The sequence below is a fragment of the Vombatus ursinus genome, unplaced genomic scaffold (assembly GCF_900497805.2).
Source record: "Vombatus ursinus unplaced genomic scaffold, bare-nosed wombat genome assembly UNPS02014417.1, whole genome shotgun sequence".
Taxonomy (NCBI): Eukaryota; Metazoa; Chordata; class Mammalia; order Diprotodontia; family Vombatidae; genus Vombatus; species Vombatus ursinus.
In genome coordinates, this window is record NW_020954195.1 from 362,590 (window position 1) to 378,770 (window position 16,181).

Consider the following 16,181-nt stretch of genomic DNA (forward strand, 5'->3'; position numbering starts at 1 on the left):
AGGGACCCAGGCGCCCCTGTGACCCCCACCCCCATCCCAGGCATCCCTTGTCCCCCAGGGACCCAGGCATTCCCTTGCTCACCTCAGACACACACACACACACACACACACACACACCCATCCTGTAACTCATCCGTCCCAAGGGCTCAGGTATCCCTTGCCTCCTCATTTGGACTCAGGCATCTCCTACCCCTTATCCCCTGAGATGTCTCCTGCCCCCATTCTTCCTCTCAGGTTTCCCCAAGACCCCAACCTGATCCCCACTAGGGGCTCAGGTATTGCTTGCCTCTCATCCTCCTTTAGCGACCCAGGCCTCTCCCTCGTCTTTGCCCCATTGGGATCTAGGTAAACCAAATCCCCCATCCAGAATCAAGAACCCCACACTCGCTGCTGCTCCCAGCCCAGGCCCCCCCTGCAAGTGACCCCAGTTTTCTACCTTTTCCCACTCCCTTTGGCTAGATCCCAGCTTCTTACTCCTAACCCTTAGCTCCTCCCAGCCCCTTTCCTGCCCCCTCCCCAGCAGTCTTCTCCAGAGGCCCCTGTCCTGCTGGATCCTCTCCTGAGGTCTTCTTCACTGGTAGGCTGTGGCCTGGGAGGTGGGCAGCAGTGAGGAGGTGAGATTCAGAACCAGCTTGAGAAGGGCCAGGCCCTGTCCCCTTTCCAGTCCCAGGATCTCCAAGTTTAGGAACTGGGAGAGAGTGGTTGGATTTTTTTTTTCTTACTTTTAGAATTTCTTAGTTTCCAAATCTGATCCCTGCTGTTTCCCTTTGGTGGTTTGGGTATCTTTCCCCTCCCCCAGTTTTGATTTCTGAGGAATTATTGGGGAGACTAGGATTTCCTTTGAACCTCGCTCAAGAACCCGCAGAGAGTGAAGTCCCAAGGAGGGCCCTGCCCTCAGCATTGCACAGGTCTATGGGCTCAGCTTCTGGAGCAGAGTAGGTGCAGGGATGTGGACAGCTGGGTAACAAGTTCCGAGGAAAGAGATTGGGATTTCAAGGGAGGCTGCCTCACGGACCAGTCGAGGGCCTCTGGGTCGGTCCTACTCACCGAGCCTCGGCTGGCAAACGCAGTCAAATGAAGATAATGGCAGAAGGCCTTCCTTGACTCCCGGGGTTCTGGGCAGGCTTGCTGGCGGCCCATCTGAGAGGAAAGGAAAGCCATCCTCCCTAATGACTCTTTCTCTCCCCCCAGCACAGCCCTTGAAAATTCAGGCCTTGCCTGAGAGGGGAGCGTGGAGCCGGAGGGAGTGGCCTCTGGGATCGGGAGAGTTATGGCCCAGGTGAGTTCATTCGACAAACATTTATCCATTCCCATTCGGTTAAGTTGAGTTTAAGAATCCCAGTCCTGGAAGGGACCCTGGGGCCGTCTGCTGTTTGCACCCTAGGCTGACTTCCTTTTCAGATGGCTTTGCCCTGGAGCCTTAAGATTCGGGACCTGACTAGGGGAGCCTAACAGATATTTTTTCCCAGAGTTGAGCTCGGCAGGAGTGGAGGAGGGCACCCTCTTTGGCTAACTGCCTGGAAGAGCACGACTATCAAGGCTGCCATTTCCCCATTTAACTGCTGGGTGGCTGACCACTTCCTGACAGACGAGAGTGTCCAGCATCCCAGCTTTTGTCTCCCTAACTGTTGACGTTGCAGTGCCTGTACTGTTGCAGAGCAGAGTTGCAGCAGCTCCAAAGAAACGTGAGGTGTGCACAGTTAGAGACACCCCCACTCCAAAGGTCCGTACAGACTATTTGCCTTGAAGCCTGCATCGGTCTGAACAGCACAGCTGGCCACACTGTAGCTTGACCCCACCGTGGCGATGCCGTAGTGGTCCTTTCACGCCACCGCCGAGCCTGTCTCCGTTGCTTGACAAAACCGGAGGCTGCCAACATAAGCTAATATTTCCGGTACAGCAAGAGATTAGGAGAAGGAAGACTGTTGGGTTGGGTTTTTTTTCCTCCTTAAAGGAGAGATGCTTTGTTGTTTCAGTTCAGTCGTTTCAGTCACGTCTGACTGTCCCCATTCGGGATTTCCATGGCAAAGATACTGGAGTCATTTGCCATTTCCTTCTCCGGCTCTTTTTCCATATGTGGAAACTGAGGCGAACAGGGTTAAGTGACTCGCCCACGGTCACACAGCTAGTAAGTGTCTGAGGCCAGATTTGAGCTCTGGGCTTCCTGACTCCAGAACTCTCATCTAACTGCCCGAAAACACTGTTGTTGTTTTTAAACATTTGAATAACTGTATTTCAACATAGTCAGTGTCCTTTGTAATCCTTCATCTTTCATTTTATGCAGTTAAAAACATGATTCGGAGAAGGAATCCTTAATACGTCAGAGGTTAAAAACCCCAGCCTTAAAGAATTTTCCCTTTCTGTGGAAGCTGGGGTGACGAGGAAGCCCCTGGGATCAAGGAGAGAGAACATTTGTTGTCTCCTAAATGTAAAATAGTGCCATAAAAAAAGCCCTGGAAAGCCGCCTTTGGCATGAGGGCTGAGGGGTGGCTGCCAGGGCCCGGAGGCCATGGCTGGCCCTCTCTGGTGGCAGAGTTCTCTTCCTCCCCCCAGGTCACTAAGGAGTGACTGCTGTTACCCCTGCCTCCAAAGGGTAATGTGATCTCTTAGCTTTGGCCTGGGCTCCTGCAGGCGGAAGCAGAGTCCTGGCTGGTATCACCCAATATGGTGTGCCCATCAGCCTCCAGCTTTCTATGGCTCCCTCCCTCACGCCCCATCTCCTGTGCTCAACCTCAGCTGCCCTCCAAAGTTATCCCGAGCATTTATAAACTGTCTACTAGGTGCCAGGCACTGTGATAAACACTGGGGTAGAAAGGAAGGCAAAAACACAGCCCCTGCCCTCAATGTTGGGACAACCATATTCCAACAAGATAGAGACGGGAAATGGGAGGTGCTCTCAGAAAGAAGGCCCCTTTGCATCCTCTTAGGCCTCCTTGTAAGTAGCATTGATAGAGTTTGTAAAGGGCTTGGCAACCAATTAGATATGGGAGAGTGAAAGATGATCAGGATCTCATAAGACCTGGTAGCTTCTATTAAAAAAACAGAGGAGATCTTGGAATACTATGTCACAAAAAGCAAAAGTCTATCTTTCTTTCTTCCTTCTTCCCTCTCTCTCTCTTTTTCTCTTTCTTTCCTTCCTTCCCTCTCTCTCCCTCTCTCTTTCTCTCTCTCTCTCCTTCCTTCTTTCTCCCTTCCATTTGTTCAGCTGGAAGGAAAGGTCAGGAAACTCTGAATGGCCTCTCATAGGTGATGCTGTTTAAGTTGAGCTCTAAAAAACCCTAGAGTTGAGGAGAAGGGGCATTCCAGGGGGCGTGGAAGACAAGGACAACATGTTCAAAGATACAGAGTCAGTGGATGAGATTGGCTACCCTGAGAGAGTGCAGTGCATGATGGGGAATAATGTCTAAGTCCCCAAAGACAGGTTGGAGCCAGGTTGTAAAGGGCTTTGAATGGCAACCAGGACATAGGGAGCTATGGAAGGGACTAAATTTCCCAATACAAAGCAAGAGGATGGCAGGAGAGTTTAAAAGAGCAAAGACGTGAAAATTAGAGACATGGGAAAAATGAGGGCCTGGAATTAAATGTCCTTTTCCTGAGTTCTTTGCAAAGAGGCATGAGTTGTATTCAGGACTTAAGATAAGGCAACATTAAAAAATATACAACATCAAGACATAAACTGGAAGACTCCATTCTTAAAAGACACGATAAACAATGAAACTATGTCATTAATAAATATGTCTGTACCAAATGATAAAGCCTTCAGATTTTTGAAGCAGAAAGTCAGAGTTGGGGCAGCTAGGTGGAGCAGTGGATAGAGTTCTGGCCTTGGAGTCAGGAGAACCTGAGTTCAAATCCAGCCTCAGACACATAACACTTACTAGCTGTGTGACCTTGGGCAAGTCACTTAACCCCATTGCCTAGCAAAATAAAAAAATAAATAAATCTAAAAAAAAGAAAAGAAAGTCAGAGTTAAGGTTAACACTAGAGACTTTAATTTTTTTTTTTTTAAGAACCAGGTAACTCTAACAGGAAAGAAAACACAGAACAAACAGATTGTTAGGAAAATTAGATTTAGAAGACTTCTGAATGGGAATATATTCAAGAATATACCTATTCTTACCATCACATGTTACCTTTAGAAAAACTTATGTGCCAGGGTGAAAAGAACTCATACATAAATCTAAAAAGGCCACAATATTAAAGACCTTCACAAACACAACATAAGAATATGGTGGTGAAGGCAAGAAACAAAATATAAATTTAAAGTTAGACTGAAGTAATGGCATTCTGATTGATGAATTTCAGAATTTGACAGTTGGAAAGGATCTCAATGTCCATCTAATCCAACCCTATACAAAAGGAATTCCCACTACAATATACCAGATTTGGTATAAGCTTTTAAAGGCCTCTAAGGAAGGAAAGCATACCTCTCAAATCGACATGAGTAAGTCAAACAATCGATTAAAATGTTAAAGAGAATGATAAAGAGACAGCATTTGGGGGATGAAGCTAAAGCAAAATTGAGAGGGAAAATGTATTTCTAAAAACATTAACAAAATTTAAAAAAAAACATTCATAAACTGAGCCTGAAATAAATCAGAAAAGTCAAATAACCCTCAAACAAGCACAAATGAAATCTTGCCAATGAGAGAAAAATAGAATAAATAGGAAAAAAAAAACTGTAGAAAGGCTGAGAGTTGGTCTTTTAAAAACATCCAGAATTGCTAAGGTGAAATTGATAATGTTAAAATTTATGATAAACACAGCAAAATCAAATTAATAAAGTGTTCAAAAGAATCAAGTCAACAGATAGTAAGTACCTGCTGTGTGCCCTGTGCTGTGCTAAATATCAAGAATAGGGTGAATTCATAACAGAGAGGGGGGAAGAAAAGATTTATATACTACAGAAGCCTATAGCCACAAAATAACATATAAGGAAATGGATAAAAATGTGTAAAATGGAAAATCACCAAATTTTCAAAATGTAAGACCTCCTAAACAACTCTATCTCGGAAAGAAATTTGAGGAACTAAAGAAAGAAATCCCTGACTGGTGTTAAATTTACAAGTCAACTGTGTGAATCTTTTGAAGAGCAATTAATACCTGTGCCACAAAAAGTAGTCATAGTCAATAAACATTTATTTAAGCATCTACCTTGTTCCAGGCACTGTGCTAAGCCGGGGATGTAGATGCAGAAAAAAGAGACAGTCCCTGCCCTCAAGGAGCTTACACTGTAATAGAGGAAGACAAACCTCAAAAGGAAGCTGAAAAGTGTGTGTGTTTTGGGGGCAGGGGAGGTCATTATCCCAATGATGATCTTCCTGGGGGCATAGTGGAGAAGTCAGTCAGAGAAGCCCCAAGGTAGTACATGGAGGTAAGAAATAAGGAGGTGTCTGAGCTGAGCTCTTTCCTTAAATGGAGGTTTGGAGCTCATGACCCCACCCTCTGATCCTGATCCTGAGAGGGTGAGAAAGGTAAGAGCCTGATGAAGTGGTTTCCCAAGGCTGATGAGATCTTCCAGAATGACAAGATTATCTCAAGTGAGTTTCCTGGGTTGTGCTGGAGAAAGAAGGTGTCCTATCTAACTCCTTTTGTGAGACCTGGCTATGTAATCCTCTCCTTTATCCTTACACCCAAAAAAGGGAAGGATAAAGGAGAGAGAATTATACAGCCAGGTCCCAATTAGTTCAGATAATGAATCCCATGAAGTGATCACATATATTAAAATTCCCCATCCTTCAACGTTACAGCAATTGCTTCCAACCCAAGGGAAATGTAAAGCATGAATTCAAATAATGCAGCCACTTGATGAGATTCCTTATTTGCACTATCAAATGCCTCTTATGTGGAAGGCCCTGTATTGGGGGCTGGAGATTGAAAAGCAAAAATCTAATGGTCCCTGTCTTCAAGAAGGTTATATTCTAATTGGAGGAAATAACATAAACACAGGTAAGTGAATACAAGATGCATGCCGAGTAAATACAAAATAATTTTGGGAATGGCCACTAAGAACTGGAAGGCATCAGGAAAACAACCTTTTTTAGATGGTGACACGAGCTGAGCCTTGAAAGAATATTGGGTTGTCTCAAAGTGGCCATTTTCATCGTTCCAAGCTCTTACTCTCTAGCCTCACTGTCCAACTCTGCACACTGCCTTCGTCTTTGAGACTCCAGGCTTCTGATTGGTGAGCATTCCTCTCCCAGACCTGCTGTGCTCCTCCCAGACTATCAGTGCTCACATACCCTTCCCTCCATCCCCTTGCAACTCTAGCTCTGAAAAAGTGACCATTTGATACTCCCATTCCTGGAAGAGATACCTCCATCATCACTCAGTTTCCCTGTAACTTCTAGTACCATCCCCATGACTTCCCTGATCCAAACGCCACCTCCTACATGTGTTGTCTTCCCCTATTAGAATGGAAGCTCCATTAGGGTAGAGATTATGTTACTTGTTATTAAAAAAAAAAACCAAGTTCATAGGATCACAGATTTTCGAGGTATGTATATGTGTAACAGCCCAGGACCAAACACTCACCCTGAGCCACTCTCACTAGAGTCCTTCCAAAGCAACATGGCGCCACTGATGACTCCTCTTTGAGTGAAGTCTTCTAACCACCTCCAAACCCACCTAACGTGGCATCCTCTAACCTATGACTGACCCTCTTGTCCACTCAGAATAGCCTGCGAATTGCTGCCAAAGTCTCGTAGCCTCACAGAATTTGAGAGTTGGAAGGGACTTTGTTGGCCATCTAGTTCAGCCCAGAAAGAATCTCCAGTGTAACATACGTGCTTTAGACCCCATGGAAATGTTCCGCTTTTGGACTGCTCTTTCATTGTCAGGAAGGTTTTCTTACATTCGGTTTAAATCGGTCTCTTTGTAACATGTTGCCGTCGCCTCTGTTTCTGTCTTCTACAGCCAAAGAGAATAAATCTAATTCTTCCTGCATGTGACAGTCTTTCAACTAGATGTTTGAATACAGATATCATATTCTGCCCCCCAACCCCAGTCTTCTTATTGTCCACACTAAATAAAACCAGTATCTCCAGCTGATCCTTTGGCGTGGACTCCAAGCCCTTGACCGCTGTGGTTGCTCTTTTCTGGAAATTCTCCCACTTATGATTGTCCTTCTTAGACCATGGCACCCAGAACAGAACATAAATGAGGCCTGACAAGGGCCAAGTGCAGTGAGGTTATCACCTCCCTAGTCCTGGAAACTCTACCTCTCATAATGTGGTACATGGTAAAATTAGGGCTTTTTGGCCATCCTCTCACACTGCTTACTCAAAGAGCTTATACTCTACTAACACCTCAAGATCTTTTTTTCAGAATAGCTGCCCTCTGTTGCTGCCTTCCCCATATTGTACTTATGAAGTGGATTTTTTTTGTACTCAAGTATGTGAATTTACAGTTCTTCCTATCGAATCTCATCTGAATAGATTCGACCCAGTACTCTAGTCCAGGGGTGGGGAACCTGCAGCCTTGAGGCCACATGTGGCCTAGATCCTTGGGGGAGACCTTTTGACTGAGTCCAAGTTTTCCAGAACAAATCCTTTTATTAAGGGGATTTGTTCTGTGATGTTTGGATTCAGTCAAAGGGCCGCACTTGAGGACCTAGAGGGCCACATGTGGTCTCCAGGCCACAGGTTCCCCACCCCTGTTCTAGTCTGTCAAGCTCCTTTTAGATCCTGAGTCTGTCATCCACTGTGTTAGCTATGCCTCCCAATTCTGTGTTATTTGCAAATGTTATGGACATGCCATTTATGCCTTTATTCAAGCTACTAAAATTAAGTTCAACCACGCAGGACTAAGCACAGATCCCTGGGTGTGGGGGGGAGTCCTTTACTGAAAACCTTCTGCCATGTTGACAGTGAACCATTAACAGTTACTCTTTGAGTCTGGCCAGCCAGTTCTGAGTCCATCCCATTGTATTACAGTCTAATTCATAGACACCATATGCAGTATTCCCCTAAAACATCTAGACAGGGCAGCAATGATCCCAAAGAGTCAACATGGAGTCATTGGGAATGGATCAGGCTGGGCTACTCTTATTTACTTTGGGGCCTAATTGCTGAAATGGTAGATCAGTAAGTGAGAACTTGGCTAGCTTTTTTGATGAGCTGAAGATTGTTCATGGAGAAAAGATGGAAAGATGTGGGTTAGTTGATAGCCTAGTAAGAAAGATTTGGAATTGGTTGAACAGACAGAAGGAAAGAGTAGCCAGTGTCACATTGGAAGGGAGGTCTTTACTGGACTGCCCCAGGGCTCTGTGCTTTGCACTGGGACCTTCTTACAATTGATGCCTTGGGTCAGGGCACAGATGACAGCCTTCTCGAATGTGGTGATGCAAAGGAGAACTGGTAGATTGAATGGCATCTTTAGGATGCCGAGTCTGGAACTTTAGACTGAATCGAATGAGAAGAAAGGGAACAGGGATAAATGTAGAGTCTTAATGTGACAAGTACAAGAACACCATGAGGCTACATCCCACCCACAGGTGGGTGGTTTAAGTTAATTTCTTTCTTGTGTTTTTTCCCTTTTGTTCTGATTCTTCTTTCACAACATGACTAATAGGGGCAGCTAGGTGGTGCAGTGAATAGAGCACCGGCCCTGAAGTTAGGAGGACCTGAGTTCAAATCCGGCCTCAGACCAAATACACTTGACACTTACTAGCTGTGTGACCCTGGGCAAGTCACTTAACCCCAATTGTCTAAAAACAAACAAACAAACAAAAAAAAAAACCACAACATGACTGATGTGGAAACATGTTTAATATGATTGTACATGCATAGCCTATATCAGATTGCTTGCTGTCTTAGGGAGGGAGGAGGGGAGGGAGAAAAAATTTGTAACTCGGAATCTTATAAAAGTGAATGTTGAAAACCATCTTTACGTGTAATTGGAAAAAATAAAATACTGTTAAGTGGAAAAAATTATATATGTACAGTGTGTGTATATAAATATAGATATATAGATATATATAGAGATATATAGATATATAAATATAGATATATAGATAGATATATAGATATAAAGAAATAGCACCAGTTAGGAATGGAGAGTGTTTGCTATATTATCTCTACCTAGAAATTAATCTCTTTGGTGTGATTGCTTCTCAGGTGTGACTGTTGCATATGTAATGATAAAATACAGGACACCAGGGTGTCGCCAGTTGTGTGATTAGAGTGAGGTGCAAGGCTCAGTTGGGTCTCCCTGACAGTATTCAGAGCTGAAGACAGAAGGCAGCATAGACTAGTAGAAAGAGCTGGGACTGGCCATTAGATCATCTGGATTCCCATCCTGACCCTGCCTCTTAGTTGAGGTGTGGCCTTTGGGCAAGTCCCTGAATTTTCAGCGTCTCAGAAGAAGGAGTTGGACCAGATGATGTCTAAAGGCCCTTCCATCTTTCACTCCTACCTTCTTGGGCGTTTCAGGCATCTGTGTCGTTCAAAGATGTGGCTGTGGATTTCAGCCAGGAGGAGTGGTGCTTCCTGGACGCCTCTCAGAAGAAACTGTACAAGGAGGTGATGCTGGAGAACTATAGGAACCTGGTCTCCCTGGGTAAGGAGCGCACCCCCTCCACCCACCCCTTCCCAGCCCAGCCTGGAGCCCCCGCCTCAGCTCCTGGACGGAAGTTCTTTTCCCTTCCCTTCCTCCATGTTGTACAAGATTTTTAATGTTTAGCGATTGTCAGAGACCAGAGATTCCTGATCCTTTGGGGGCTGAAAGATGGGGTGCCTCCCTTGTGCTCCCTGTTCTCCTCTGATGTTTCTTTGTAGTGCATAATTGGAAATTAAAGTCTTCCTTGACTTGTTGTGGGGTCTTTTGCATGTGTGTTCTGTGTCATTTTGGATGCAGCTAGAATTAGGATCATGCAACCTCAGAATTGGAACTGGCCCCAGAGGCCATCTAGGTAACCCCTGCCCGGCCTGAGGAGCGGCTTGGTTTAACGTCTCCCAGTGAAGGGGAGCCCATGATGATGGTGAAAACATTTCTATGGCACCATGGGGTTTCCAAAGCACTTCACGTGTTATTTTATCCTCACAATAACCCTGTGAAGCAGGTGCTCCTCTTGTCCCCATTTTACAGATGAGGAACTTGAGGCAAACAGAGGTTAAATGACTTGCCCAGGGTTACACAGCGCTAAGAATCTGAATCAGGATTTGAACTCATGACTTCCCGATTCCGGGCGGTTGACTCTCTGTCTGCGGCGCCACCTCGTGGCCAAGGTGCTCCGTCCGGTGGCAGCCTGATCCATTTCACTTTTGGACAGATGGCTCCTCCTGTCTGATCTTGCCCCTGATGTAGACCGCATGTGTGGCCCTGGGCAGATCCCTTCCTCTTCCTGGGCCTTAGCTTCCTAACCTGGAGAATGAAGACAGTGGCCCCCGAGGTCCATCCAGCTCTCAATCTTAGGCATAATCTGACCCCATTTCCCCCAGATCCCAATGCAAACACTGGCAGATGGGAGATGATTTTCTTTCTGATCCTCAGTTGGCTGAGTGATCCATCCCTGCCCATTTCCCTACCCCCTTCCACTTCACAGTTTCCCAGAAGCACCATACCGATTATCCTTCAGGGGTCCTGTGGACAGCACTCTGGTACTTCCTAGTATGGGCTGCTTTCCCTGAAAAGGTCCAAGTTCTGAGGTTCCCTCTCTTCTCAGCAGTTCCCTATTTACCTTGAGCAGGGCTTCCAGTTGGCAAAGCGGATGTGATCTTCCAGTTGGAGCAGGGCCAAGTTCCAGGGACGCTGGAGGGAGAAGACCCAGCAGCTTCCCGTCCAGGTGAGTGAGTAAAAGCAGCCCACTGTGGCCATTAGCTCAAGGCATCATTTTCTGGAAAGGTGGGACAGGAAACTCTCCTCAAAGTACCTTCCCAGCCAGTCTAGTGGGGAAGAACGTATGTTGTCCAGCACGAGGTCTTTCCTAGAGCTTCTTTCTCTGTTGTAGGCATCTACACTCAGCATGTAGAGATCCCATAAACAAGACCCTAAACGGTGCAACTCCTATTGGGAGGTGTGGGAATATCATCCAATACCTGTCATGTACTCTGGAGGACAAACACTCTGAACCCATCCTGTCACTCTGATACTAACTTATTACCTTATTCCTTCTCTCACCAGGTCCAAAGGCTATTGGAGTGTACATTCTGATAATGCCATTAAAATGACTAAAATGCAAAATCTCTTTAATTAGTTAATCAACAAATTAACTTCAACCCTACCTCAGAAGAATTGGGAAAAGCTCCTCTCCTAGGTTATTTCTCTGCTTTCATTCTCAAACCCCAATCTGATAGGTTTAACATACGTCACTGTTATTGGCTTTATAATTATATTAACAGTATTATATATTAACAATATATTAATATTGTCAAATATATTAATAGATTAATTATATTAACAGTTGCCAATAAGAAAGAATCATAAAAGAGTATGTTTTAAATGTTGATTTTTAAATGTTTTAAGTGTTGATGACAGTCATGGCCAAAGTCACTCCTATGTTCTAGGAAAGTGGGTGAAGGAAAAAGTCATTTTCCTCTCACTCGTCAACTGCCAACTCCTCAAACATTGGAACCCCTGGGTGACCAGTCAGTTCTCATCAGAATATTGGTCTCAATTCCTCTCAGAAATGTCAACTAACTGCTTTCTCCACAGAAGGAGATTTAAGTCCATTTTCTCATCAGGAGTGAAAGAATGTTAAACTCTTTCTCCTCACGAATTCTCCTCTGTCTTCTCCATATGATATCTTCTCCATCATATGACAGTTAACATCTTTAAAAGAAGACAGCAAACTCTTCAAATGCCTCATAGATTTGCTCTCTCTTGACAGTTAATTATCTGTTACTTATCTAGGTCTCTTCAGGAATGATGTTGGTGGGTCCTCTCTTAGTGCCTCACACGGACTCTTCCCCATGTGACAGTTAACTGTCAGTCCCAAGGTTCTCTCTGTAAAGTCAAGTAAGAGTGTGGAGGGCTCAGAGAGGGGGTAGCTAAGCTGAGGTTACGACCCAATTCCTGAAAATATATTTGCCTAATATTTAACTTTATCCTTGGAGAAAGAGTGGTCTTCAGTAACGCCTAGCTCTTTCTCCTTCTCCATTCTTTGGGAGTCTCTTTGGCCATGTTTCTACCTACTTTTCCCTTGCTTAATAGGTCTGTGGCACCATCCTGATCCCTGAGAGGGATACAAGACAGAGAGGAGATTTTCACTGCCTCTGGGCCATTATGGTATAAGTAAAAGGAAGAGGTAAAGTTCTATAGCAAAACATGCCTCTTTGTATGACTGTGTCATCATATGGCAGTTTCTTCAGGATGGGGTGAAAGGGGCCAATAACCTAGAACGTTGGACTAAATAGAATAGAATGAAAAATAGGTGGGATGCATGTTAACTTCAATGTTGGGTTAAAAAAAAATTAACTGCGTGGAGGAGGTGTGTCCAGATAACAGTTCATTCAACAGCTCTTCAGAAAAAAGACCTGAGAGCCATTGGGACGTGTCCACTCTCCACCCCCTCGTCTGCCATGCCTTCTGTCATGGAAGATTTTCTCAGATAGGTAGCAGAAGGCCAAGTATATTATGGCCGCTGAGTCTGATGGAAGTGCAGCAAAGACAGCACTATTAGTCTGGTGTGGCTGATTTTCACCCTTCCATTTCCATTGAGCATAGGCACCGTGCTTTGTAGTCTACTCTGGAATTCAATCAGCTGTCTGTGTCGAACTTGGCCGTTTGTGGTTTCCTGAATTCCTCCTGTCCAAGATCATCGCAGTCCCCTCACCCCATTCTTCAGGTGGCCTTTCTTGATCCTCATGATTTCTCCCGTGTTAATAACAGAGTTGTCTCTGTTGTATTTGCAAATTCTTTAAGTACTGAAAGGTGGTACTTATGTTGGGACTGCCTGATGATGACAATGGTAACTTATACATGTATATGGCCTCCTTAGGTTTAGGAAGGGCTGGCTCCACATACATTGAACACCTTTGGCTTCTGTCTGCTGAAAGCTAACACGAGCGAGCTCTCGGTTCTTGTGTCCCAGCAGGGGCCTTGGGCACCCTGGTCATCTCTTTAACTATTTTGTGCCTAACTTTGCTCGCCTATGAAACATAATAATAGTCTCTGCCTTGCTTATATTGCAGGGGAGCTGGAAGGACTTGGGGTTATCATGTATTTGACTGTCCTTTGTAAAGCAGATCCCTCTTTGAAAGTGTGGTTGTGAGATTTTGTTAGCATTGATTCTTCCTTTCAAAGATGACGATTATTCTCCTCTTTGAGGAAAGAGGTGAGCCTAAATGTAAAGTCATTTCATTTCCCTAGTAGCAGGAAGAAGATGTATTTATGTTTTTCCTTCCCTCAGATTGGGAGCTGAGGCCTCACATCAGAGGATCTACTCCAGAGCAGTCCATTTCTCCAGAAGAGTCATCCAGGAAGAATGTCATCCCCAACAGGCCTTGGAATTTTGAGTTGGGAGAAGCGTGGGCTTGTGTTATCAGGTCAGGCAAGACCCAAGACAGCCAGGAGAGTCCTTCCAGGAAATTAGCAGTTACCCCCAGAAAGACCCTGAACAGAGGAAGAGGCCAGCGATGGAGTCAGTGTGGAAGGAGCTCCAATAGGGAGTCGGGCTTTTCTCTCCAAGGGAGCATTTCTATAGGTGACAGTCGTGATGGACATGATACACATGGCCAGATCTTCCCACCGTATTCAAACCTAACTCAGTATGTTAAAGGGACATCCAGGAAAGAACATGCCAGGTATGATGAACGTGGGGAACACTTTAATTATCAGCTCGATCATACTCAGTATTATGGCAAACATACAGGAATGAAATCGTATGAATGTAATCAATGTGAGATAGCCTTCAGCTGGGGCACAGCCCTTACTGAACACCCCCAACTTCATACTGGAGACAACCCTTATGAAGATAGCCAATGTGGGAAGACCTTCAGCCAGAATGCAAAGCTGATTTATCAGCAGAAAATTTATAATGAAGATAAATATTATGCAGGTGATGAATATGGGAAAACCTCCATAGATCACTTATCACTTACTACCCATCAGAAAATCCATATCAGAGAGAAACCTTATGAATGTAATGAATGTGGGAAGGCCTTTAGCCAGAGCTCAGAACTTATTAGACACCAGAAAATTCATACTGGAGAGAAACCTTATGAATGTAGTGAGTGTGGGAAAGCCTTCGTCTGGAACTCAGAACTTATTAGACATCAAATAATTCACACTGGAGAGAAGCCTTATATATGTAATGAATGTGGGAAGGCTTTCACCCAGAGTTCATCTCTTACTTTACATCAGAGGATTCATACTGGTGAGAAGCCTTATAAATGTGACGAATGTGGGAAGGCTTTCACCCGTAGTTCATCTCTTACTGTACATCACAGTACTCATACTAGAGAGAAACCTTATGAATGTAGTCAGTGTGGGAAGACTTTTAGCTGGAACTCAGAACTTCTTAGACACCAAATAATTCATACTGGAGAGAAGCCTTATAAATGTGACGAATGTGGGAAAGCCTTCACCCAGAACTCATCCCTTGTTTTACATAAACGAATTCATAGCAGAGAGAAACCTCATGAATGTAATGAATGTGGTAAAGCCTTCATCCAGCACACAGCCCTTATTTGTCATCAGAGAATCCACACTGGAGAGAAGCCTTATAAATGTAATGAATGTTGGAAGGCTTTCAGTCAGAGTGGACACCTTACTGTACATAAGAGAATTCATAGTAGAGAAAAGTCCCGTGAGTGGAATGGATGTGGTAAAGCCTTTGTCCAACACTCCCCTCTTATTTACCATCAGAGAATTCACACTGGTGAGAAAGTTTTTGAATGCAGTGAATTTGGAAAAGTCTTCAGTCGGGACACAGAAATTATTAACCATCAGAAAATCCATCCTGGAGAGACATTTTTATACATGTAATGAATATGAGAAGGCCTTCATCTGGAGCTCATTTCTTACAGTTCTGATAATTCAAACCAGATAAGAACATTATAAATGTAATTAGCACGGGCAGCCTTTTAGATGGAACTGAGACCTTATCAGATATCTATCTATTCAGAATGGAATGAAGCCTTGTAAATGTAATAAATGTGGGAAGGCCTTCCAGAGATCATCCCATGCTGTACATCAGAGAATTCATACTAGAGAGAAACCTTAAGGATAGAATTAATGTGGGCTCAGGATTTGTTAAGACATAAGAAAATTTATTCTGGAGAAGAAGCCTTATAAATAATATTTGCTAACATTTATATAGCGCTTTAAGGATGGCAAAGTGCTATACGAATATATCATTTGATCATCACAACAAACCTGGGATGTCGGTGCTTTTATCATCCCCATTTTTCAGATGAGGAAGATGAGACCATGAGAAATCAGTGATTTCCCCAGGGCACACAGCTAGGAAGTGTCTGAGGCTGAATTTGAACCCAGGTCTCTCTGATGCCAGGTCCAGTGCTCCGTCTATGGAATGGATGAAATGGAATTAAAATTCCACAGACATTAAGTATTCTGTTTATGTAAGCCATTGTGCTACTCACTGGGTATAGAAAGACAAAAATTAAGCAATCCCTGCTCTCAAAGATTCTACTTTCTTCAGGTAATATGTGGAATTTTTAGTTGAGGGAAACCCTGTAAATGTGACAAATATGGCAAAAGATGCTTTCATCTTCTTGTCCCTGGAGAACTCCTACTAGAGTGAAAGCTCGTGAAAGTGATGCGTTTGGAAAGGCGTTAGGCTGGCACACACTCCTCACTATCAGAAAAGTCAAACCGCTCTGAAGCCTTTTCATGGTCAATGACTGTGAGAGGCCTTGGAGTGAAAAACCACCACTCAAGCATTGCCGATGGTTACAGGAAGGCCTAAAGAGTGGGAAGGAAGATGGATGTTAAGGGAAGAGTTACTATTCATGATTACATAGTGATACCTAATACTATAACTGAGGAGGTGACATTATAACACCAAAAGTCATTTCATTTCCTCTCAATCAGGCAACACACATTCCATCCAGTTATCAAGTTTCTCGGTATTAACAGATTTAACGCTTGGTATTGACTTCTACGTGGGACATTCCAAATGGTCTGTAATGGCAGTCCCTGCTTGAATGGTCCTCTAGGCCCGTATCTGGGTCCTCATTTTCTTCTTGAGCAGCTGCACCAGTGGCGTGCATGTCATCTGG

The 16,181-nt window shown here is 44.3% G+C and overlaps 1 protein-coding gene across 1 annotated transcript in view; it reads left to right on the plus strand.

The window, feature by feature from the left end:
- Positions 1 to 15,352, plus strand: part of LOC114042378 (zinc finger protein 883-like) — a 15,738-nt gene extending 386 nt beyond the window's left edge. Inside the window, exons 2-5 of the mRNA XM_027861062.1 lie at positions 1,192 to 1,279; positions 9,432 to 9,558; positions 10,688 to 10,783; positions 13,349 to 15,352. Of these exons, the coding sequence (XP_027716863.1) occupies positions 1,271 to 1,279; positions 9,432 to 9,558; positions 10,688 to 10,783; positions 13,349 to 14,925 (1,809 nt within the window). The 5' untranslated portion in view covers positions 1,192 to 1,270 and the 3' untranslated portion in view covers positions 14,926 to 15,352. The remainder of the gene's footprint in view (positions 1 to 1,191; positions 1,280 to 9,431; positions 9,559 to 10,687; positions 10,784 to 13,348) is intronic.
- Positions 15,353 to 16,181: the final 829 nt, after the last annotated feature.